A 26073-nucleotide genomic window follows, 5' to 3' on the forward strand; every position below is an offset into this window, starting at 1 on the left:
GCCCACTGTACGCCCTCGCTCAAAGTCCGTCAACTGCACATACGGTTCACGTCCACGCTGTCGCGGCATGCTACAAGTGTTAAAGACTGCGATGGAGCTCCGTATGCCACGGCAAACTGGCTGACACTGACGGCGGCGGTGCACAAATGCTGCGCAGCTAGCGCCATTCGACGGCCAACACCGCGGTTCCTGGTGTGTCCGCTGTGCCGTGCGTGTGATCCTTGCTTGTACAGCCCTCTCGCAGTGTCCGGAGCAAGTATGGTGGGTCTGACACACCGGTGTCAATGTGTTCTTTTTTCCATTTCCAGGAGTGTATATCAGGAAGTTTCATTGTAGTACACAGTCCACTACAGAGCGATACAAATAATCCTGGACATCACTTATTATTGGTTCGAAGACGGTAAATCGATGTATCAAGCGAAGAATTGCACCTCTACGTGTGTGTGGGAGGTCAGACGCCGGACTCGCTGGAACAATAGGTAACCACTGCGTACGAATACGCAACACGTGTCACAGGTGTAGGCGACAAAAGACTATTGTTACGTTATGCTGCTGCTGGAAACGGCGTGCTCTGCCTGTAATTCGCGCCCATCAGACAGCTCACAATAAAACACGAGGAACGAGAGAAAGTAGTGCTACGAAAGAGTGACAATGGACTCCAGCACTCGGCCGAATCAACGAGGACGTTGCCTGGCGCTTTCCGACTGCTTGTTTCAACAGCAGCAGGCGCGAAAATAAATTCCTAGCTGGCGCCGCCTACCAGGTTTGTCGGTTCATTAAGTTTTACGACAGGAAGAACGCCTTCCCCTGTGAGGCAAGGGGCGTGGCTGCTCACGGCACTTTCTCCCGAAGAGAGGAAAAAAAATGCGAAAAGAAAATACTGGCGGCGCCGCTGCTTGCATAGACGACGGGAACGACCCAGTCAGAGGAAACGCTTCTGACAGCGAAGGAACAAAAATTGGGTCGCTTCACCTAACGTTAATGCGTTACCAGGGAGAAATGTTTCTACTTACTTAACAGACACTTGGTTATGCTTCTATACCGCCTACTGCGCTAACAGCCTCATAGGCCCGTATTACACCGTCAGATTTTCTTTGACAGTAAAATGAACTCAGATATTCATCATATTATTTTTGACAAATACATTTGAAGCGACGCAAATAGAGGTATTACGCTATCATCAAATTTTATTTGACAAAGATGAGTCATTTTTTCATTTTACCTTTCTCTTCAAATATTTTTAAGGGGACATTTCTTACAGAGTTGAAAATTCCAATGCAGAACACTATTCTAATAGTAGAAATGAGGTGACTAGGCTACATAGTAAAAGCTCATATTTTTTCTTGGTTTGCACGGGATCTGTGATTAAGCATTGCCACTTTTGCTAATCAAAAGTATAATAATTACTTATTAGTGAAGAAAAGAGTTATTTTTTATGTTATCACTTGTGTCGAAGAAAACGCCTGAAGTGCTGACAGGTAATCGGTTTGTCGACAAACTTAATGCGAAGTTTTATTATTTTACGCCAGATTTAATTTAATTTTGTAGCGATGGAAATCGCTGTCAGGATAACGGTGCGTGGTCTGGCGAGTTGGCATCAAACTATCAGCGAGTTGGCATCAAACTATCAATCATTGGTTCGAATCCAGAGGTATTACGCTATCATCAAATTTTCTTTGACAAAGATCTTCGATATCATCGTTCCTTCAGAATGACTGACAAGGACATATTACTGTGCTCTGCAGCTTCGTGTACCACAACTGCATTGTATTTATGTTTGGAAGAGGAGCAGAAGAAAAACGAAACGTACTTGGATGAAGCCACGGGTTTCACGGCGAGATGCTAAAAGTATCCAGCAAAATCTGTTACGGGAGCTGCAAGTCGACGACGTAAAGTCGTGTATGAAAATTACTTGCGAATGGACGAGAATACATTTCAATATTTGCTCAAAAGAGCGACTCCTCACATTGCGAAACAAAACAGTAACCTCAGAGATGCTGCATCTGCAAAAGACAAGACTTACCATAACACTGCGATTTCTTGCAACAAGAGATAGCTACTCTAGTTTACAATGTGGTATTCGAATACCGCAGTGCAAATTGACGAAAATAATACCAGAAACGCATGAAGCTACTTACAATCACGAATGAGGAGTATCTGAAGGCAAATAACTGTTTAGTACATACCATATTCATTAATAAATAATTTTGTTTTTACAGAAGTTGTACAGCGCTTCATCTGCCTCGTACTTCTCTATGAGTTTCGTTGTAGAAGTGACACAGTTTATTTCGAAGCCATGTTGATAAACATTAGATGTCAGACACCTTCATCGGTGCAAGTGCTCAGAGTTGTTACTTTTGTCCATGCAATAAAGAGAAGATGAGCGCTTTCTTTTATCAAATCTAAGGCGAGGCGCTAGATTTGATAAAAGAAAATTTCACCAAGGGCTAACTTTGACTTCATTCCTTACTACATTTGGCAAAGAACTTTGTCACAGAAAAATTTGATAGCGTAACGCTGGCCTTAGTACTACGTAGTTTCTCGTTTTGAGGTATTAGACTGACAGTTACGCATTCAACATGGTAACTAAAATGGGTGAACAGATGGTTTTTCTTTCTTCAAAACTTTAGATACGTGAGGACACTGTCATTTTTTCCACTACCTTCCACGACAAGTTCGACCAAATCCATTAAGATGGAAAAACCTTAAACTGCAGTTTCCATAGTTTACAGTCGGTCTCTCTGGATTCGAACCAATGATTGATAGTTTGATGCCAACTTGCCAGACCACGCACCGTTATCCTGACCGCGATTTCCATCGCTACAAAATTGAATTAAATCTGGCGTAAAATAATAAAACTTCGCATTAAGTTTGTCGACAAACCGGTTACCTGTCAGCACTTCAGGCGTTTTCTTCGACACAAGTGATAACATAAAAAATAACTCTTTTCTTCACTAATAAGTAATTATTGTACCTTTGATTAGCAAAAGTGGCAATGCTTAATCATAGATCCCGTGCAAACCAAGAAAAAATATAAGCTTCTACTGTGCTTTCGTTGAAACTTTGGAAAATATTACTATGTAGCCTAGTCACCTCATTTCTACTATTAGAATAGTGTTCTGCATTGGAATTTTCAACTCTGTAAGAAATGTCCCCTTAAAAATATTTGAAGAGAAAAGTAAAATTAAAAAATGACTCATGATGGGACTCACGGAGGAAAAAAATTAATTTTTATGCAGTTGTAGAGGACAAGCCAGTTCCCACCAACTCACAAAAGCAACTTTCCTGGTCAAACATTTAGATTTGTGTGTAAGTTACCATGTTAGTAACGTTGTGTTTAACCCATTTAACAATTATTTGTAACCACTTTTGGTCAGTATACTTAGGAAGTGATTGCAGTTCATTTTTGTCTGTAGTGGAAAAAATGTTTTTATGTAAGTGAAGTATATTTTTGTCGTAATATAACATTGTCTATTGTTTATAGTCGCGAAATTGCTGTAATTCTGAGCATTATGATTATAGTCAGATATTAGTGTATCATACTACAATGCGAAAAGTTGGTTATGGCCGAGAATTTTTTAGAAACTTACGAAATTACATAACAGCGTAACAACGTTGCAATTATGCAATCAGTGCAGCCTCTGTTCTCGGAGCCACTGAGAATGACGAGGGTCAAGGCAAGTCGCAGGAAAACCCTGTTAGTATACCAGCCGAGGAAGATGCACCATGTATCTCAGTTGGTTCTGATAATTTTACAGGTTTCCATAAAGCTACAGAAGGAACAAGCAATCGAAAAACTAGGAAGAGAGGAGAGGACTACATTGCGGAGGATACCCCAGTTCAAGAAGTGTATCAAGGTCGTTCAAGGAAGATGTATGGGAAAAGAAAACTGAAACCAACATGAGAAATGTTTTCAACGGAATCTGACTTGGAACAGTGGGACACAAATTGTGTGTGATCCTTTACTCACACAACGAAAATATTAAAGGTGAAAATGAGGGCAAAGAAGAAAATATTAGGCCACCTGCTCAAAATGATTATGATTTAGTGTGGTTCCCTGGCAAGGACCCAGTTCATTATATAAGGATGGTGGTGACTATGAAGTGATATTTCTCCGTGGTGGGGCGAGGGGGGGAGGGCAAAAATCCAAGCGCATTTGTATACCCACATATGACTGATAAATAATACGAGGAGCATTCAGTAAGTAATGCAACACATTCTTATGCTCTATTGGGAAGGGGGGAGATCCGAGTCTTAGGGTGGATGAGGAAGAAAATTCAAATGAAGTTTTGTGAACTGCTTCCTGGTGCACAGACGTGGGCGATCCCTTGTGTTGTCCAGGAAAAGTAGTAGTTTACATTTTTGTAACGGCGAAGACGCCGAAGTCGTTTCTTCAGTTTCCACAGTACACTTCAGAGTTGATCGTTCCACCATGAGGGAGGACATCAGACAAGCGCCTTCAATCTCGAAAGACAGTCGTCATAGGTTAACTGGCTTAGGGTGCGGCTTTGATTTTTTTCTTCGGAAGAGAGGTGGTGTGGCGCGGCGCCACTCCATGGATTGCCACTTTGTTTCCGATTCGAAGTTATGGACCAATGTTTCATCGCCTGTGAAGATAATCGACAAGAAGTTGACACCATCAGCCTCGTAACGCGCCAGCAGCTCAGCACAGATGGTCCTTCGTTGCTCTTCATTATCTTCTGTCGGGCGGTGAGGAATCTTACGGACACACATCTTTGACTACCCGAACTGGCGGACGTGTGTGTCAGCACTATCAACAGCGACGTTCAGTTATGCAGCGATGTGTTTGTGATTCGTTGATCATCTCGAATGAGATTGTTCGCACGTTCCAGCATTGTGGGAGGCACAGCTGTGTGCGGCCAGCCGGCACGCGGGCTATCGGACAGGTTTGCACGACCTTGTTGGGATGATGACAGACTCCTCGCCCAACGATTCACCGTGCTTTTGTTCACTGCCAGATCTCCGTAGACATTCTGCAAGGGCCTGTGAATGTCTGCGATGCTCAAGTTTTCCGCCAAAAGAAACTCTGTGACTATTCTCTAGTTGAAACGCGCCTTTGTTACAGACTCAGATCCGAAGGCTACGTATAGATCCGCCACCTATCGAAACTTCATGAAACTGTAGAGACTGAAGCGGAAATATGCCACGAAGTCCCACGACAAATTTCATATTTTTTAAATCGAAATTGGCCGATAAAGTGTTGCATTGCGTATTGAACGCCCGTCGTATGTGTCTGAAAAAAGTGTGCTAAGGGATTTATCGAAACCTGTTTGCATGGAGAAAACTAAAGGATAGCATCGATGCCTTAAATTTGATTTCAACCTAACAGTTTTAATGATTGTTGAAGAGAGTAAAAATGTTGAAATTATGCCCAAAGACACTACACACTAATTTTTCCTAGAAGCTGAATCATAAAAGTTACGCCCACATGACTGTAATTTTTCATGCTTGATTTCAATCTACCCCGGCATGTGTTACCCTTTGCCCTTTGCTTGGACACACTTTAACAGTTTCCATTAATACTTAATATATTTTAAATAACACACTGATTGCAAAGTGACACGGTCTGAGAGCTATCAATGTTTGTTAAGGAACCCTTAAAGAATAACACACGAAAGAGGTATTCACAGATAATAACTTTTCTCTTTGACTGTGCCCCACCTTTCTCAATCCTCATACAGGTATGCTTGCTGAAGCAATGTTATGCCGTCTCTTGCAATCTCTCTGTACATCGATCGTCAGAATTCTTTTCGTTGGTGACTTCGTAACTTTTAATGTTGTTACTATAATCTATCAAATACAGCCTGAAACCTAAGAAAATCCGAAGCATGAAGGTGTATGATACTGTATTCACACACATGCCTTCCTGTTTGTAAAATTCGCGTAACAAATATAGAGCTGACGTGCAATGACACAGCAATCGTAGCAATCAAGCAGTACGAATGGTAGAAATTACCGTCATTCAGTTTCTATTTCGTTTCTCGTGCACTTTACTCTCAACAAGTGTACATCAACATTATTTTTTTTAATTTTGCTTTACACTAAACAGCAATTTTGGAGGCAGGCAGCTTTGGGAGGAATGTATGCTCTGCCATCTTGTGGCGAGATTTCAACCTACACTGAAAGTTCTTTGCTGTTTGTGCCTCCATCTAATAATCGTACCTCTGAACTAAGATATTAACCAGAAAGCTTTCTGCGTGTTTTAGGAGTTTATGCTCAACTGTTCTTTACTTTTGTTAGTATGTTTTCTTCAGTTTTTATACTGGCTTACTATAAGATTAGTAAGGAATTCTAGGTTTTACAACTGTTCATTCCACATAGAGAATGTGTCAGCTGTCTGTTAGCCACTAGTGTCGGTGGTAACCCGTACCAGTGTTCAAAACTCGTCCGTTGAAAGACTACTAAAGCAGTAAAAACCAGTGACGTGTATCTGACAAACTTCCCGCGAAAAGATGTCACAACCAGTTAGCAGCCTTCCCGGGAAGGTTGCGTGTGATGCATCGCCAGCAGCCGGATCCAAGAGCCTGAGATTTGCCCAGACAGAACACTGATGAACTTCAGCATTTAAACGATTTTTGTCTCTCATGTAATCGCTTGCGAGTCGTACTCGAAATGCCGATAGTCGACACTCTGTTATCACCCAGATACTATACAGCCAATAGGGCATCTCTGACAAAACTGCTCGCAATAGACGGAGACAGCCTCTAGACGAACAAAAGAAATAGTAGGAGGAAAAAAGCTGGCATCATTTCAAATTGATAACTGTTCAACTCAGATGCCGTTTCGGATAAGATGTGAGTATACAAATTATACAATATATGGCTTGGAGAACTAACCCGTGACATCTTTAACGTTACGCTTGCACCAGAATTATAATCATTCAAGCAAGTAAATTGCTTGACGCTAATAACTGACAGCTTGCGAAAGCGCGCCCAGGCTTTTATATAAAGAATCTACGCAAACTCATTACAGACTTCCGCAACTGAATGTGAATGAACCGTAGCTTGAGTCAATGTACGATGTGACTCAACCACATCTTAACAATAAAGTTCAAAATAAGCTTTCATTCTTCGAAAACGGCGGGGTTTCTGCATTTGAAATAAGCATCTGCATCGTTCATAGGGTGCATAAAGCGCAACTAATAGTAGTACGGTATCTCGATACGTAAAAGGGCATGTGACTGACTGAGAGGGTTCGGCTTTGAATCCCAGATGGTCCTAGCCTTTTCAATTTTTCCTAGGAATTGATTAGTACTTCATCTTCGGCAGTGGTTCGTGAGCATAACAGAAATTTCTCTGGACAAAGTGCTAGGTTGACAAGTAGAATATATCGAGTACTAATGAGTTACATCCTAGGCAGATAGGCCTTAATTATGGCACAAAAATGCAGATTATAATCTAATTAAAACAATTGGACGATGAGGCACGATACTATACATTAAGCAAAGAGAAACTTATAATCGACTCGGAACTAAAGAGCCCCGAAACAAGCGAAGTACTTATGTTTCCTAGGGCATCGTATGATCACCGTGAACGGAAAACTCCCTTTCACATGTACGTGAAACGTTTATCAGTGTAATTAGTAATGAATATATGCCATTCTTCGAAAACAGCGATCTCCAACTGCGTAAGGTTGTACGTATTCTAAGCACTACGTATTCTAAGCAGATACTAAACATGTCAGTTACAGTTCATATCTGTGGAGCGCGCTAGTCTGGGTTTTTAGTGATACATTTACTTTGTTCAACTCCATTACTCCATTGGAACGTTGGGGAAATCTTAGCAGCGTAAGGCAGACTAAAGCGCCGGACATTTTCCCACGCCTTGGAGAAGTCAAAGAACACCTTCTGATGACATACAGAGGTTATTATCCCCGCCAGTACTGATTTCTGTAGACAGTAGTAATAAGGAACATCTGCCACAAGAATGCAAAATGCCAAAATTACATTTCATTATTGACTGAGATAGTGTTTCTGCACTTTTTGCTATTACAATGCTGAATTACTTAAAGAAATGAAGAACTAGGCCTGGTGGCTGATACCTGTGAACCGCGAACGCCAACGGTGACCTATGTTCTTATTGATTAGTGATCGCAATATCTGTCGACCACGTATAGTTGGAGTAGTTTATACATTAATAAAACAACAAGGTGCCAAACAATCGATTGTCAGTCATTTTAAAATCCTTACGAAAAATAACTTTTTGAGACCTCTTTGCATTCAGTTATTAACTGTCAGCATGAAAAGTTCATGAATCAACAAATACAGCAAACATCGATTTAACATAAACATTGTGTCACAGTCTAGGATAAGAAGCCACAAGCTATTGTCTGTCTGCCAGTGGAAGAAAACTCGACTTTTTACGCAACGGCGCTCGCATTGTGTTATCACCAGTGATGACGCGAGTGGCGACGTAGTTGCGGTAAGTTGGTCGACCTTGAAGAGAATGCTTCCCCCTTCCCCCTCCGCCCTCCTCTCCACTCTCTCTCTCTCTCTCTCTCTCTCTCTCTCTCTCTCTCTCTCTCTCTCTCCCTCCCCCCCCTACCTCCCCCCCACAACCCCCCCCACCCGCCTTTGCCATCTCCTCCACGAAGCGAGCGCTAATCGCTAGCCCCACTACTCGGACCTGCCTTCCAGAGAACCTCATCAGTGTTGCGTGTATTGCCTGATCACGTGACACGGCGGCCTTACGCAACACTTAGCGCCTCGCGCTGATCCTGCTGGGCAACGTCTACGTGTCTGGCTTCCACTCGGACTGACAGAACACAACGCCCAACCTTAGAGGACACGAAGCAGTCGCACGTTCAGGTCGACCAGTACATATTTTTCTTCGGTGCTTCTATTGCGAAATGATCTCCTACTGTTTGTCAATGGACTTCCGCCTACAGTCTCCAAACCAGTAGCTATCGGGGCACGTCCACAATAATACGAGATATGTTTACAATCATCTTAAAAAGCAAGTAGGTCTGTTGGAAGCACCGTGCTCTAAGACAGAGATTTGATTGAAATCTTTTAAATGGAAGGAAAGGAGAAACGTTCTTAGTCGAAAATTGCGTACCTTAGTCACCTCTTCAATATAACTTGTATTAACCAAGGAAAACTACTTCATCGATGACATCAAAATGCAGTTTTGGCTGTCAAATACCAAGCCCTACGAGAAAGCACGTCAAACCCTCTCCGAGAAGTGAAGAGCCATCTGGCCCGATTTCTACTCCACAGGCGCCATAATGACTATAATGACGGACGAATGGAAACAATCAAGCTACAAGCAACGAAACGTAGTAACGCGTTACGCCACACATGGATTTCACCATATACTCTGCCAAAACGAGAGATTTCACCAGCCGAACGAAGACTGTGTTAGTGATTTGTGTAAGAAACATTGTGAGAGATACCACGTTCAAAACTGGAAAATGAAAACCTCAATTATAATACTGGCTCTGGAATAACTATTCATTTGTAATTTCTCTTTGCACGTTGTGCGCTTTTCAATTAATAATAAAACTGAATGTAACCTAGAAGATAAATTTGCTTTTATTAACTAAACCCGCTATGTGGTGCAGGCTAATTAGAGCGAAACCATAGATCAGCATTGCAAATATCATCTTCAGGCATAAGCTGTGAGATATCAAACACTAAAACAAATAAGTAAATAAACTCCATGCCCATCAAAGGCTAGCGGAAGCCTTTGCATTCAGCAGCTTCCATATCAGTACAGCTGCTGAAGAAATGGTACAAGCCCATTTAGCCGGAGAAGATTGAATTGAGCCTCAATGTTTACACCTCGCCAACCAGAAAAGTCCGAGGTGGTCGCTGGAAAAATAACCAAGGATCTTGGCATAAGTATCCAATAAGGGAAGGCAATCACGTACAGGTTGTCCAGGAGGAATGGTAAATATCCAGGGGGTATGACAGGAATGATCACTCGAAGCTAAAAATCTAGGAAACTTGGGCTCTAAAATGCATATCTTAAGAGCTGTGAGCACTTCTTCGTCTTCGGTACTGACACACATCTCTTCTATTGAACAAAGAAGTCCTCCAGGGACTCCCTGTATAGACAAGCGGCTTAAAGCGTCTATCATTTATTTGGGAAGTGGTAGCAGATAATCAAAGATAAGAGATTAAAAACGTTAGGCCTTCTAAACAATCATGAGCAATGGTAACGGGTCATCTCCTGTCTTTCTGAAGGGCGATACGCATAGGAACGATCATTTTCGTTCACCTCTTTATTGACAAATCTCGCCTATCAGCCACACTGGTCAAGACTTAGCATTGTATTGTGCATAGTGGAGCTGTCAATGTAACTAAAGTGTAAGCGAGTGGAGACACAGTTTTCTTGGGAAAGTTTTAAATGTTTATTTTCACTTTTTCATGTGTAATGATACTCTGTTTTAAAAGTGACAGTTTTTCTAACTGCGAAAAATGTAATATGGACTTGAAATGCTGTGCTTGAATTTTTAAGTACCGCGACATAAATCCTGATTATATTGCTTCATTGCTTGCATGTATGTTTTATGAAGGTAGCCTACATCGCTTCATGCAAATTCTGAGCGTACCATTGTTAACTATTATTTAAAACATAGCGTGGGAGAAGGGTCGCATTTCACTGGGCATTTAGCACACAATTTGTTTGTTTAGTACTTCAGTAATTGGTATATATCACAGAAGACTTAGGCCAGTTCAAGTTCACTATGGGACTCAAACTAAGAAAGTTTGATATTTTTCTTTCCTATTCGTTCGAAACTACTTGGACCCCTCCTTGAACAAATCTTCGCCAACTGCACTTGAAGCGTGAAGCGTTTGAAATGAGTATTGCGCGATTCGCGACAGGTCTGCCTAATCGGTATGATAACGACTTCATGTATGTAGAGAGATAACGACGAAGAGCTGAGGGAGACATGACGTTCGTCTCACGAAAATCTGTTGGCAACGTTCCGAGAGCTGCGAAACGATGTATACTGCCTTTGTCCTATCTGTCTAGCGTTCTTAAAGACCGAGCGAGGTGGCGCAGTGGTTAAACACTGGACTCGCATTCGGGAGGACGACGGTTCAATCCCGTCTCCGGCCATCCTGATTTAGGTTTTCCGTGATTTCCCTAAATCGCTTCAGGCAAATGCCGGGATGGTTCCTTTGAAAGGGCACGGCCGATTTCCTTCCCCATCCTTCCCTCATCCGAGCTTGCGCTCCGTCTCTAATGACCTCGTTGTCGACGGGACGTTAAACACTAATCTCCTCCTCCGTTCTTAAAGACAAAATTCAGGTCAAAGCTCGAGATGACGTGGGGAGCTGTTGCACGAAGTAGTTTAGTACCACATGGGTACCTGTCGGCTGAGCAGTTCGTGATAGCTATCAGTCAGCAGCGTCGTGGAATGGCTCCAGAGCCTTGATCCGAGTATGGTCTTAAAGAAAGAAACTGATAAACAGAATTCAGAATAAAACTTTTTTTCAGACATCTACAGACTATTCTTATTAAAGATCTTGAAAGATTAATTACCATAATTACTGAAACTAGGTGCTTAATTCTTCACTTATTTCGCCCATAGATTGTATCGTAAGAACCGATAATGCAATTGTTTCTGCAAAACGCGCATTCCTCTGAATCACATAGTACCAGCAGATTTATAATCAAAACGGATAGGCATGAACGTCGAATGTCTTGCTCCTGAGCGATTCGCGAGTGTCGCAGTGGAGAAAATTTATGTACGGGATCTATGCTATCGCCTTTCTGTATCGCATGCCACACAGTTTTAGTAATATATGAATCGTAAATTTTCTGTTAAATTAATTTTTTTTCCATCTATTGAAGCCAGAAGCAATCAAATGGAAGGGGTGCAAGAAATAATTAATATCCGGAAGATGGAATCGGCTGCCTTTCCATCTAGCTCGGAAGGCTGTTGTCATTATGACGAAATTACATTGTGGCCATTATGAAGTGTTTAGTAGTCATTTTAGTAACTGTACCCTGAAGTCAGTTTTAATACACACACAGTTAAAGATGTAACATTTCTTTAGATATGACTCTTCACTGAAACTGAGTTCATGCAGCTACTAATATTCTGCACCTGAACGGGGTGAGAATCCCCCATAAACTTCTGCTTCATTAGAGAGACAATGAGAAGAGGGCAAGGCAGACGGCAGAAGGAAGAGGACCAGGCCAGCGGCAGAAGCGGGGTCTGCGAGGTTGGGGCTATTGATTCACAGCGGCGCGTCCCAGCTGCTCCAACACGGCCCTGCATTTCTCTCGCTGCACGCGTCGCCGCAGCATAATCACACTCGTCTCTTCCGCCCACATCGCTCTTTGTACTCTCTTGTCAGTGACCTTGCCGTGTCGCGCACGTTACGTGAACGGCGTGTGCCCCATAAGCTCAGCTTCAAAGTGTACCGCTATGTACTTTGTGAGGTACCAGCAAGGTGAATGTGATTCCTTCTTACAAACTTTCGCGAGCTCTACAGAGATGTTTGCCGGGCAGTTTTCCTGAAAGATCAACGAACAAATCCACAAAATTATCCTTGAACTGGTCTTCTTAAGATTCATAGAAGATATACCTCTGCTAATTCGTGGGATTACGTGGTTTTAACGTCCGATGTCTTTATAATCTGCACCTTTTGCTAGCGACCGGTTTTGCATTGTTTTGGTAACAGTGGATTCATCGCGGTGACACTTTCCCGTCTAGCTCGGTTGTCTGATTGATATGACTGCAATTGACTGACCGTCGCTGAAGACCGTTTCGTCGACGAAACGCTAAACCCTCATTTTCTAATACACCATACTTCAAAGAGCCACGAGCCATCGCTGAAGTTCTGCACCAGTACCTCGGGATGTTTCAGTGCGCGCGTCAGCGTACAGTCCGTCGGCCGATAGTTTGTACAGATGCTCTGAAGAACTGGTTTTGTGCAGTAATGGAACAGATGGTGAACAGTAGTCTGATAGCGTACATGCTTAGTTTGGGTGTTGCCTGTGTAGGTTACGTTCTCTTTGGTGAGCTTGATGACTTTAACCCTTGCGACATAATGACTAATTAATTTTATTTTCACCACGGAAATCTGTCTCGGTTAAACAGATGTTGTGCACCTAACATATAACCATAAACTTATTTGATACGTAGCCAACGAAGGCCATGACTTCCTTACAGCCAAACTTTCAGCAACCATCACCGAACAACCTATGACACAATTAGATGCAACTCGTACTTACCATGCAGACTCCGTCACTATCGACATGTTTGTGAGCTCTATTAATGCGACATACAGTTAGGCGAATGAAATATTACACTTTCTTACCGTCCATACATTATCAATATTGCCAGTTCTCCTTCTTCTTCTTCTTCTTCTTCTTCTTCTTATTATTATTATTATTATTATTATTATTTCTTTACTTTCTCAGACGTCAAGTCTGGTTAAAAATGGGAAGTGACGCGGACCATGATCAAGCGTGACTTCCTTTTAACTGTACGGTATATGTTATATTGCACTTAGGAACTTTCGGGTAATTGAACATGTATCAATAATTACGGATTTCTGTAATTGTATATATAAGTTTGGATGTAGCTGTATTGTATTGATGTACTGGTGGATATTGTGTGGTATGACTCCTGTAGTTGATAGTATAATTGGTATAATGTCAACTTTATCCTGATGCCACATGTCCTTGACTTCCTCAGCCAGTTGGATGTATTTTTCAATTTTTTCTCCTGTTTTCTTTTGTATATTTGTTGTATTGGGTATGGATATTTCTATTATTATTATTATTATTATTATTATTATTATTATTATTATTATTATTATTATTATTATCTCCCTACGTGCCTAGAAGTATCCGGGAAACACTAAAGAGGGGAAGATAAAGCTACAACTCCTAGCCTTCGGATATGATTGACAGGAAAGGCCAGAGCAGTCCTATGTAGCTCAAATTCTTTACTCAGTTACAAGTAATTAGAGACTGTCCACCACAGTGTGGGAGATGTCAGCCATCGTAAACATGGGAGGCTCACCTATTTGAGGTTGCATTCTTACGAAGAATTGGAACAACACATAAACAGCATGAATATCAACTGATACTCGACGGACTTTGAAATAAAATATAGCACTGTCGTTATAGCAAACTGGCAAACACTTAACAATATTATGTTTTACTAACACTGTGGCTATTTGACATTAGGGGCATGAACTTTGTTGTTGTGGGTACTTTCGTAAGCCTGACACTGGACGCGAATTACGTAGATGCTTTATGGACCCCACAGGCCACACGGAACGCTAGCATCTAGTGATCCTCATGTCGTAATAGAAGTTTTTAGTTATTGTTAGCAAAAGACTGCTGAAGGTAAAACAACTACAAATAATTTTATGATGCTGGAAACAGATTACATGAGAGCTTATTCATTTTACAATAGAAAGATGGTTTAACGAGTCCTTGTAGTACCTGCTTCTGTTCACAGTGGACATGACAGACAAAAAATATTCATTAAATTAAGAGTAGAATTACAAAAACAAGTATAAAGCAAAATTAATGAAAAATGACCAGCACATAAAAAAGAAATCTTGGAAATGATCAGTCTGCAAAGAGAGAAATCACGGCAACGAAGGAAACGTCCGATTTTTGAGAATGTATGGCTTACAGAGTGCAACAAACTGCGCTGTCCCTGCATTTTAACTTGAAAGTTGTAGAGGTAATATCCCTTTCAGTATTTCAAAAGAAAAATTTATAGTTCTAGTGTGCAAAGAGGTTAAGTATCCTTGTAGACACCACAGAAAGCATAACATTTTTTTCGGAATTGCGTTTGTTCTGAGCAGTTTTCAGTCTGTTAACTTTTCCTTTAGTATTCTAGCAGCGATGCCGTATGTAGATATAAAGATGGCCAGCTGCAGACTTTGTTTTCCCTGTTTCATCGCCGCTCTTGTGCTGGGTACAGGAAACAGCTCGTGGGATGTCGCACGGCTCAAGGTCGGCTGTAGGACGTGTTACGTTACGCGAGTCGGCGGCTGCTGCTGCTGCGTCGCACAGCTTCGAATTTCACGCCCGACGAGGCACGTGCCATTAAACAGCAGAGCTTACGCGCGCTGCGAGCGACTCCTGGTAAAAGCTTCCGTCACTGACACTTCGTATGGACTCAGTTTTACACAGATGTGTAGAGACAGAACTGAATTTAAACATAGTCTGTCCTAGCGTTAAAAGCCACACCCCACTTCCTTGTCCCGGTAGCACCCTTGGCATCGGGGCACTAAGAGGGTGATTTCTTCTTGATGGCTTCCAAGGTGAATGTGGCAGAGCTTCAGCTGGGGTACTACATGCAGAAACTTTACCAAAGATATTCGGCGCAGATAACGTCCTTGTGTAAAATTTATGATTAAAATAATTCTCAAATGACCTACGATATTATGTTCATTAATGCAGAGTCATTCATTCATTCTTCATTCCAAGGATACTAGGTTGCTGCTGTTTCTTCCAACTCTTAACTACTTTTTTCGTCCAAATTTAGAATATTGATACACTACTGAATGCGTTTCATTAATAACTTCCACTGTGGCAGTAGCTATCCGTACAGTTCATTTTGAAAACAAAGTTAATGATTTCTACGGTAAATAATTAGTGCTAAATAAGTGAATCGTCTTATGAGAACTTACTTAAATAATTTTTGTTCAATGTGGAATGTATCTGTGCTGAACACAGTGAGTTACGTTGTAAATACGAGAAAAAAGAAACGAAAAGCTGAAATCCCAGTAGGGAGTTCTGAATGTATCTTGACAGAGAAGCTAAGAATTGATGTGCCATTACATTTCACTATGATAACGTTGCAAAGCTGGTCTTCCTTTTCCTGAGTCATTTAATGACTGGCGTACTTTTGTGTATAAGACAATATTATATGCATAAGATATTGTATTTAGCTTTACTGCTTCTCGCCGATAGTCGTTTTTCACCACACTCACCTGTTAAATGGACGCTCTCACAAGACAAACTTCAGGGGTAGTTAGCTCGTCCTCATTCAAAAGATGCCAGATAGTTCAGTCTGTCTGTAGAGTTCAAACATTTCAGCACTGGTTTCGTACTCAAATGCGAATTTGCCTATGATGTTACTGCCGCTAAACGCGTCAACTGAAGCTTAAAAACTTGACAGTAGTAAATGTCTCTTACAAAAGTGTTTCCAGTAATCGAAGTTTTGTACGACGGTCTTCAACCAGTGTCTGCCTAATTGGGTCAAGAGTTACCGTATATAAAGTTCATTACTAGCTGTAATGATCTGGACACGAAATTTTGTTCGATCTGGGCTATGTGCTAGCTTATGCGCACCACGAGAGTTCTCTGAGGAGAGATATAAAACAGTCCTCAAATTTACTCTCGTGGACACCACCTTCTGGCTGCACGTGATGCGAGCGATAACAGCAAAAAAAAAAGACCCCTCTTTTCTAAGGCTTGGGATGCCATCGGTTGTATCCAAAACATTTTGAACTTCCATGTTCCAAAAAGATTAGGATAATTTATCGTTAGCACTTCATTGCACCGTAGTCTCTTGATGCTTGTAAGGTACCCACAGTATCAGATTTCTTACTTCTCCGATGATCAGTGACGCGTCTACCGTTATTGACTGAGAATTTACACTCAGCTCCTCAACTGCTACTAATAAACTCATTTTACGGTATGCACCGGTGATATTTACTGTTTGTTGTGAAATTATTTGGTAATTCTTGCTTAGACAGTAGCAATGTTTTTGTGAGATATACCGAACTAACTCAGGTATTTTCTTCGTTTCAGAACATTGTCATCGGCATTGGAGCTGCCATGCTAGCATGTATAGGAGATCTCACACCAAAGAAACAAGAATCGTTGCTGTATTTCGCCATTTCGATACTGGCGTTCAATGCAGTGAATCTCGTCGTCCTAGAAGTCGGAGAGTGGAATCTGTTCTTGACTGAGGATGTTAGCAAATTAATTAGTCAGAATAACTTACGGAAACTGATATTCTACGGTAAGTGTATTCGCAGTGTTTTCAAAACTATTTTCTTCTACCTGTTTCAGTTTCGTTTTAGCATCTGTGACCCCCTCGAAGAGATAATGGTTGAAACATGTTTTGTTCGCTTATTGACCGTGAACTCGTATGAAACGATTGCATGATGACCTGAGGTCAAACTGTTGTGTACTCTGATGTTTCTCTTTGGTTTTTTAATTTATTTTTTTAAATTATCTATGGGATAGGAATGGATCCATAAAACTACTTGGATGTTTTACTATTGAGGCTTCCATATGCCACGGGTTAAATTATTGACAGGAGCTCATGTAAGTGACAGTGTGAGATATACCGTAATTGATAGACGCTGTACTTAAAGATTCAGCGTTAGTTTCTCCATCAGCGTGGTTCTGTTTTCACGCTGAGAGTGGAAAAAAAAAACTTTGGCCGAATCAATAGCGGCTAAAAGTGGTTCATGGTTCGATTGACGACTGCCTTGAACGGCTGTGAAGCATCCTCTGAAAAGATTCAACAGAGGGGCAGTCTTATCTCGTCGTAAATCTGGAGATTACGAAAGGGGATATTATGTTTTTATTTATCAGAGCCCAAAAAAAGGCACCAAAACAAATATCATCCTGAAACTACAATGTAATATTAACCCTTGTGAGACTTCACACTTCATGTGTCAAATATTCAGCAGCCAAAACGACATTGTCATTACCTGCCAAAAAAGTGTTCCATGTCACAGGGATCACTCAGATTACCGCAAACCAACAAGTGTTGAGAGTTATGCCTTGCCCCCACACTCAAAAAGCTCATCATTACTGGTACCCAACTTTTTCAAATTAATCTTGTACTTCGTCATCACTGTTCTCATTCTGCTTGAGGGTCGTCCACGTCCCCTATTGGAGATGGCAGCCTAATGGCAGCTTATCTTCTGCTGGCCATAACACTCCAGGGGATTTTGTACTCCACAGCTCAGTTCGGCAGGCTTCTGTTGAAGCTGTAATTGATCCTGTTATAAGGAGAAAGCTGCTTCTGGATGTCAGTCGTGATGGAAACGCGCGAATTCCCAACAATGCATGTCTTGGATATCTCTTCTTTGCTTTCTCGTTTCAGTTTATGCTGCCACCAGTCTCCATACAACTGGACGTGTTGACTGGAGTTGGTCTTAGGCAACATGTGCCTATGCGGCATGTCTCATGAAGAGCTACATCAGCAAGTTGATTAGCATGTGCAGAGTACCTTCACGCTGGAGCGGCGTATTCTGCAGAAGAGAAACGCAGAGCAAGAGCGGATGAGCTAAGAACGTTGGGCTGCATTCCCCACGTGGTGTTAGTCAGCTCGCATAGGGAGACTTCACCTGGTGCATACTTTGTCTGGTGTATATACAGCGTTGTTCGTAAGTTAAGGAATGGCCCAGTTTTAACCCTACGTATTCGGGGTGAACAGAGTGATTTAAACTGCGCTCTTTCCAGGTGCATTCAATTTTCTGCTCGCCTTATTGCGTAGGTGGAATGTACACACTTGAGTTTTATCCGGAGTGGTTTTGAAGTGGTTGTCGTCATAGCAGATAGCAAGCTCTTAGAGGGCAGATGCTAGCTTCGATTCTACTTCCTCAAATGTCGCTCCTTGATCAGCGACAGCTGTGTCGTCTGCATAGATGACGGAACGGTTCCCTGAGTCGAGTGTCTGGGGTGAATCACCTAAAACTTGCACAGCAAATATTGCGGAAATGGAAAGTGCTATTGATGTGCCGATTTCACAGAATGTATTGGTGGTCAGGGGCTGGTATTGTTAGTTAATAAACAGATTGTAATAATACTTAGAAAGTTTGTTTTGCTGCAAACACAAACTTTTTTGTCTGGAACAATGGCTATTTACATTAACAAACTGCAAGTAATGTAAATTAGATCATCAGTGGTGTTTGTTTCAGGGCTCTAGCGTGAGTCGCTTACGAGATACCGTATGTTGAAAAACATTCCATACCGATACTTGTTTGTGCCATTCGACCTGCGTAATTGCTAGGCACGATGTTGTTTGTTTGCTTGAGTGTGCTTGCGTATTCCTTGAGTGCTCTGCGAGTTGCTAGTGAGTCAGTGTGTGACAGTCGAAGTAATCGGTCGTGAGTGGACGATGGGATTTACCAATGCAGAAAAAGCAGACATGCTCATGCTGTATGGAGAGTATAGGAAGAAAGTTGTTGGTTCTTGTACCGTGTATACGGCAAGATACCCAAATAGACGTCCACATCTCGGCAGATATTTATCAACCTATTCAATCAGTTACCTGAAACTGGTAGTGTAACACCTAGACGACGTAACAGAAGGAAACAAGTGACGACAGAAGAGGGGGGAAAACAATATTCTTGCTGCTGTCGCAATTGATCGGCACGTTAGCTTCCGCGCAGTCGCACGAGGAAGTGGCGTGAGTAGGCAAGCGTTCTACGCTTTCTTCATCGACATAGGTTCCATCACTACCGTATCTCTCTCCATCAAGAGGTGACTGAAATAGACTGAGATATTCGTGTTATATTCTGTACGTGGGCATTCAGACAGGATATCCCAGATGTATCGTGTATCTAGTTCAGTGATGAAGCCACATATACCAATCATGGCCAGGTAAACCACCGAAACATTCACTGTTGGTCCATTGACAATGTCTGTTGGCTTCGTCAGAATGTCAGCGTCCAAGGAGAGTAAACGTGTGGTGTGGCATAAGCTCATGGGCCTATGTTTCGTAGACGGAACAATCAACGCGCACGGTATCTCAGCCTCCTAGCGGACCATCTTCCACGGGTGCTACGAGACGTTCTTCTGCAGACTAGAAGGAACCTGTGGTATCAACATAACTGTCCAGCGGATAGGCACTTGGTGCAGGGAGTGGCAACTGACCCTTAACATCGACATATGTAATGTATTGCGAATACATAGAAAGAAGGATCCTTTATTGTATGATTATATGATAGCGGAACAAACACTGGTAGCAGTTACTTCTGTAAAACATCTGGGAGTATGCGTGCGGAACGATCTGAAGTGGAATGATCATATAAAATTAATTATTGGTAAGGCGGGTACCAGGTTGAGATTCATTGGGAGAGTCCTTAGAAAATGTAGTCCATCAACAAAGGAGGTGGCTTACAAAACACTCGTTCGACCTTTACTTGAGTATTGCTCATCAGTGTGGGATCCGTACCAGATCGGGTTGACCCAGGAGATAGAGAAGATCCAAAGAAGAGCGGCGCGTTTCGTCACAGGGTTATTTGGTGACCGTGATAGCGTTACGGAGATGTTTAGCAAACGTGTGTGTGGGGGGGGGGTGTGGGGGGGGGGGCGTGTGGGGGGTGTGTGTGTGGGGGTGTGTGTGTGTGGGGGTGTGTGTGTGGGGGGGGGGGTGTGGGGGGTGTGTGTGTGTGGGGGGGGGGGGGGTGTGGGGGGTGTGTGTGTGTGGGGGGGGGGGGTGGGGGGGTGTGTGTGTGTGGGGGGGGGTGTGGGGGGTGTGGGGGTGTGTGGGGGGGGGGGTGGGGGGGCGGTGGGGGGGTGTGGGTGTTTTAGTGCTTAAGGTTAGGGGCCGATGACCTGAGCAATTTAGTCCCATAAGACCTTACTACACATTTCCACATAACTAGTGTATGCACTTGAGTTGTTCTTTAGTGTCTTGCTACCATAGATATTCGTCCGGTCAGGGACACCAGTTGTTGCTGGGAACATGTAATGTTTTTGTGGCGCAGCTGTGAGCCGTTAACAAAGTCCTCCGTTTTATTAAATTTTAGGTGTGTGTAGATACTTGTACGGCTCCTTTATATTGTCATGGTCTCAAACAACTATCTTGTATAAGTATTCTCCACTGTGCAAGTCTTGAAGCTGAAAACTCGATACAGAACGAATGATGAATATAAACTACGTAGAGTGCAAGAAACTTCGTAAACTTAAGTCATTTCTATAATAGAAACTTTTGCTTTCTATTTTTGATAACTTAAATGTAAGTGCCGAGTTGATCAGTATTTTGTTATATTCTTCCAAGAATGGGTCATACAATTTGCAGAGGATTGCACGCTGCATTGTATCTTTCTCACAGATTAAAACACTTGTAAAGAATGGGACTAGAACCTACACATTTGACTATTTTGTTACTATCATCATTATTATACTCTTGTTACAATACTCGAAGAAGGCAATGGAGCAGGCTCGAGTCCCATTCCATCACAGTTTTAATCTGTCAGCAAGCCTCATTTATGTTGTTGAATAAATATAATGTGAATTCCCTTTTCTTTTTCAACAGCTCGCATAACTACAAGTATTAGTTCAGCGCTGGCAGTTATTACATCGTTTTTTGACACGCAGTTCACTTATTGCTCCATGCAGAGGAGACAGAAGCCAAAAAATGTGCACGAACAGGTGTCGGACATCGAGTATATCATACCGAGAGTAAGACATTTATTTAATGGTAACTTCAGATGTCGCTATGTAATGTGTAACAGCGCACGATAGCATTTTAACGCAATTTTTGTTTTCATTTTTCAGAAAAAAACGAGCTCTGTCGCCAAACAGGCGCAGAATATATACAGCCAATACGCACAATCCTGGGTGTTCGATACCGACACTACCTCGTCGTCGAAGAACGAATCTCCGTACCTCAAGCTTCCAAATAACAATGTACCGTACGACACTAAGACGTTCAGCTCTCGGAAGCACTCTACTCCAAAGATCGACATCATCTGCGACGAGCAGAACCTGGACCAGAAGATGTTCCTGGTGAACCCGACGGTGCACGTGGAACCCGTCAGCGACGACAGCAACGGCGGCCGCAGCCTCAACTACATGAAGAGCTTCTCGAGGACGCCGTCGCCGGCCGGCGTGTCCGAGAGCTCGTCGCAGGACTCTAGCTTCAACCCGCCCATCTACGAGTGCCTGGAGAGGCTGACTGAGCCGACGCTGTACCGGTCGCGGCTCAACACGGCCATCAGCCTCAACGCGGAGCAGAGCCGCCAGTCGCTAGAGTGCGACGCGCGCGGCACGCTCGACCACGCCAAGTCTTCGCACTCGCTGCGGCCGCGCAGCGACACCTTCAGCAAGGCCGCCGCCGTCGAGGTGCTGCACGTGCCCGAGAAGGTGCAGTACGCCTCGCTCATGGTCGAGCTGCAGCAGGCCATCCGCTCGAAGAAGGAGAGGCTGCACCAGCAGCAGCCCGTGTCGCCGCAGAGCACCTGCGACAGCGTCACGGTCGAGGACTGCTCTGAGCCCACTCAGACAGAGTCGAAGGGCAGCAACAGCCTGCAGGGCTCGTCGCTGGACAACTCGCAGCGGACCGAGCCCAAGGGCAGCGACACGGAGTTCTCCAAGGAGCTGGAGGCGGCGCTGCAGCTGATACAGGACCTCGAGTCGCCGAACACGATAGAGACGCCGTCTGAGACGTGCAGGTCGATTAACGGGGCCGAGCTGGCGTTGCCGGGGGGAAGCGCGCCCGTGGTGAGAGTGAAGTGGCGGGACAGTGACGCCAGCGGCAGCGGTAGCACAAAGACGTTGAGCGAGTGCGTGTCGCCGCCAGAGCTGCCGGCAGACTCCTCGCAGGGTAAGGCAACTTCGGTCGTAGTAGTCGCTTCCGCCGGAAGTGGGTCGCAGTCCTCCTCCGGTTACAGCTCGCCGTCTCACGGCAATTCGAAACAGCCCACACCCACATGTTCCAAACCGCCCTCTGTCACTGGTAGCTCTGGCAGCCTTGTCGGTGGGGCCGAGCAGCAGGTATCCTACGCCATCTGCAACACGAGTGGAGCTGCCATTATCTCTCTGTATTCTCCGGCGGGCACTACCGAGGCGCCCGCGCCGGAGAAGAAGAAAAGGACACCTCCGCCCCCACCTAAGATAGAGGTGAAGGAGGCTCCCGAGCCGCGCAAGTGCTCGGTCGGCGACAGTGTCGCCGGTAAGACAGAGGCGCCCTCCAGGTTGTCACCGGTGAGCGCGGGGAGCAGAGAGAACGTCGTACTGAGGGATGGCAAAGATAAGCCACCTGTAAGGGCTTCCAGCGTTCCCAATGGCAGTAGCTCTATTCCGGAGTTTAAGCTGGAATCGAGCGCGAGCCCTGCGTCGACTCTGAGGGCCAGCACGTCAAAATGGAACGTGAAGTCTCTGCTACGGAAGAAGACCAGCCCACCAATGCTAACTCCAGAACTGGAAGGTGCAATCTTTAAGTCCGAAAGCCTTGCGTACCTTACAGAGCTTGAGCTGCTTGCTAGACACGCCAGAAACAAATCCATACAGAGGGTAAGAAAACAAATACTCAACACTAACCAGACAATACCGATTCTTACATACTAATCATGGGCTCGATGGTGAAGGTCTGTCCTTTCTGCTGCATTGTTCTACTGATACTAATGTTCCACTAATATTGCCTGCTGGAGTGGTAACATACTTGTATCAACTGCAGTCTCTGATTAAATTCTCTTTCTCCAAATGGATACTAATTATCCTCTTCTGATACTAATCGGACAACAGTAAGTATGTAGTACAGTTCCTTAATACCGAAGGTCTTCTGACGGATAAGAGATATCTGTGAGATGAAAAAAAATTTAAAAGGGTTTCCTCTACTAATGTCATCGCTCATTTCCAGGAGACCAATGTAAGAGAAAACTAAAGCGCCGAATGTTTTTCTTAATTTTCAACTATGTATTCAGTTCTGTTTTCCTGAAGACAAATAAGTCTATACACATTTGTATGTCAATTTATGTACATTACAACAGGACGCTTATATTTTTTAAGCTTTACTCAATAGTTGTACACTTAAGCTATAAGTTTCTTTCGGCTGCATTGTTATTTTGAGGCTATATGCAGTTTTATAGCGATCTTAGTATATGCAATTTTTACATTATATTCCCGTTTGGTTTTGTGTGTGTGTGTGTGTGTGTGTGTGTGTGTGTGTGTGTGTGATGTAATTTTCGTTTTCTATAACTTTGACAGCTTTACTTGACACAGGTCAACGATGTTGTATGGTTACGTACACTGATCGACGAGAACATTATGTCCACCTTTGGCACGGATAAAAGCGGTGACGCATCGTGGCAGGGAAGCAATCGGGCCTTTGTAGTCATTAGAGGGAGTTAGCACAACATCTGCCCATAAAATCACCTGATTCCCGTAAATTCCAGGGAGAGCGACGATGACCTCCGACACCACATTCAATCACATCCCAGATGGGCTCGATCGGCTTCAGACTTGGCGAGTTGGGGGGCAAGAACGTCATTTGGAACTCACCACTGAGTTCCTCGAACCACTCCACCGCGCTCATGGCCTTGTGACATGGCGCATTATCTTGCTGAAAAATGCCATTGCTGTTGGGAAACATGATCATCTTGAAGGGGTGTATGTGGGATGCAACCAGTATACGGTACTCCTTAGCCGTCATAGTGCCTTGCACGATCTCCACTGGGCCCATGGATGCCCACGTGAAATCAGAGCGTATAGAGCCGCTGCCAGCTTGTCTCCGTCTCGCAGTACAGGTGTCAAGGAGCTGTTCCCCTGGAAGACGACGGATTCTCGCCTTCCCGTCGGCATGATGAAGAAAGTAGGGATTCATCGGACCATGCAGTGCTGTGCCACTGCACCAATATCCACTGTCGACGGTTACGTGCCCATTTCAGTCGTAATTTCCAATGCAGGGGTGTTAACATTGGCATATGCATGGGTCGTCGGCTGCGGAGACCCATCGTAAGGAGTGTTCGATGCGCTGTGTGTTCAGACACACTTGTACTCTGCCCACCATTAAAGTCTGATGTTAGTTACGCCACAATTCGCCGCCTCTCCTGTTTTACCACTCAACCTAGCCATCGACGTCCAATATCTTTAATGAAGGGTGGCCGCCCAATCCCACAACGTCTGGACGTGGTTTCACCTCGGTCTCGCCATCTGTTGAAGACGCCACGGTACTTCACTAACACCCGACAAAGTCGTGCAGTTTCTGCAAGGATCGTGCCGAGCCTCCGGGCCACATCAGTGTGTCTTCAGTCAAACTCAGATACATCGCCGTCTCCATTCTACACACGGACAGCATGTTCCCTGATACTGCATGCACCGTGCATGTGTCTGACTAGCAATCATACTTCGGCAGGTGACGCTGTTATCGCCTGGACAGGTTTATACCGATAGTAGGTCCTGGTCATAATGTTCTAGCTGATCAGTGTATTTATCTTATTCATCTATGGAAGTGTGTGGTGGTTATAGTGTCTATGTATAGATTTGTGTCACAGACATACGTTACTAGACTGGCAAAAACGCATCTTCTACTGAAGCCAGACGTTTGGTGAGGTGAGATGTCGGCGTCAGGAAGATTGTATATGGGACTACAATGGTTTTCTGAAACGAAATGATGTTCTAAACTTTAGTAGGTAATATAAAAAAGTTCTGCTGTTAAGCAAATACCTGCCTACTAGTTGAGTTTAACACACACGTTATAGAACAGTATTATGAGAAGAAGATAAAGCTACACACACACACACACACACACACACACACACACACACACACACACACACACACCTCGCGTTTGAAGCAGACTAGAGTTTTCGTAAGAACACTCAAATAAATAAAGAACTTGTTACTAACGCCATACAGCGCGTTCTACTTCTGGAACACGTGCATAACGAGCACTCTATTCAAAGAAAAGCCGAAGTTGATCAAAATTGGTTAAAAACACATCACTAAGCTACGTCTGTTAATACTAGGTTTATTAAAACCCTAAAAAATGTATAAAATGTTTAAACTCTGTCAGTATCTCAGATAAGACAAAACGGTCCTGTAATTATTTAGGCTTACAGACAGCCGCGTGGGATTAGCCGAGCGGTCTTAGGCGCGGCGCTGCAGTCATGGACTGTGCGGCTGGTCCCGGCGGAGGTTCGAGTCCTTCCTCGGGCATGGGTGTGTGTGTTTGTCCTTAGGATAATTTAGGTTAAGTAGTGTGTAAGCTTAGGGACTGATGACCTTAGTAAGATTTCACACACATTTGAACATTTGAGCTTACAGACACTACAAAAGCAAAAACCCATAGGATGTTTCTAGTTAGGCTTGCATTGAGACCAGTTCCTGTCCTTGTATCTTCCGTCTGCTATATGAAAAATACAGCCAA

The 26073-nt window shown here is 43.6% G+C and overlaps 1 protein-coding gene across 3 annotated transcripts in view; it reads left to right on the top strand.

The window, feature by feature from the left end:
• Positions 1 to 26073, top strand: part of LOC126481668 (uncharacterized) — a 462622-nt gene that overhangs the window by 432921 nt on the left and 3628 nt on the right. For all 3 annotated transcript variants that reach the window (XM_050105599.1, XM_050105608.1, XM_050105615.1), the window contains 3 exons: positions 16767 to 16980; positions 21241 to 21386; positions 21483 to 23219. In XM_050105599.1, coding sequence (XP_049961556.1) covers positions 16767 to 16980; positions 21241 to 21386; positions 21483 to 23219 — 2097 coding nt within the window. The remainder of the gene's footprint in view (positions 1 to 16766; positions 16981 to 21240; positions 21387 to 21482; positions 23220 to 26073) is intronic.

This window comes from Schistocerca serialis, chromosome 1 (genome assembly GCF_023864345.2).
Source record: "Schistocerca serialis cubense isolate TAMUIC-IGC-003099 chromosome 1, iqSchSeri2.2, whole genome shotgun sequence".
In the NCBI taxonomy this organism is placed as follows: domain Eukaryota; kingdom Metazoa; phylum Arthropoda; class Insecta; order Orthoptera; family Acrididae; genus Schistocerca; species Schistocerca serialis.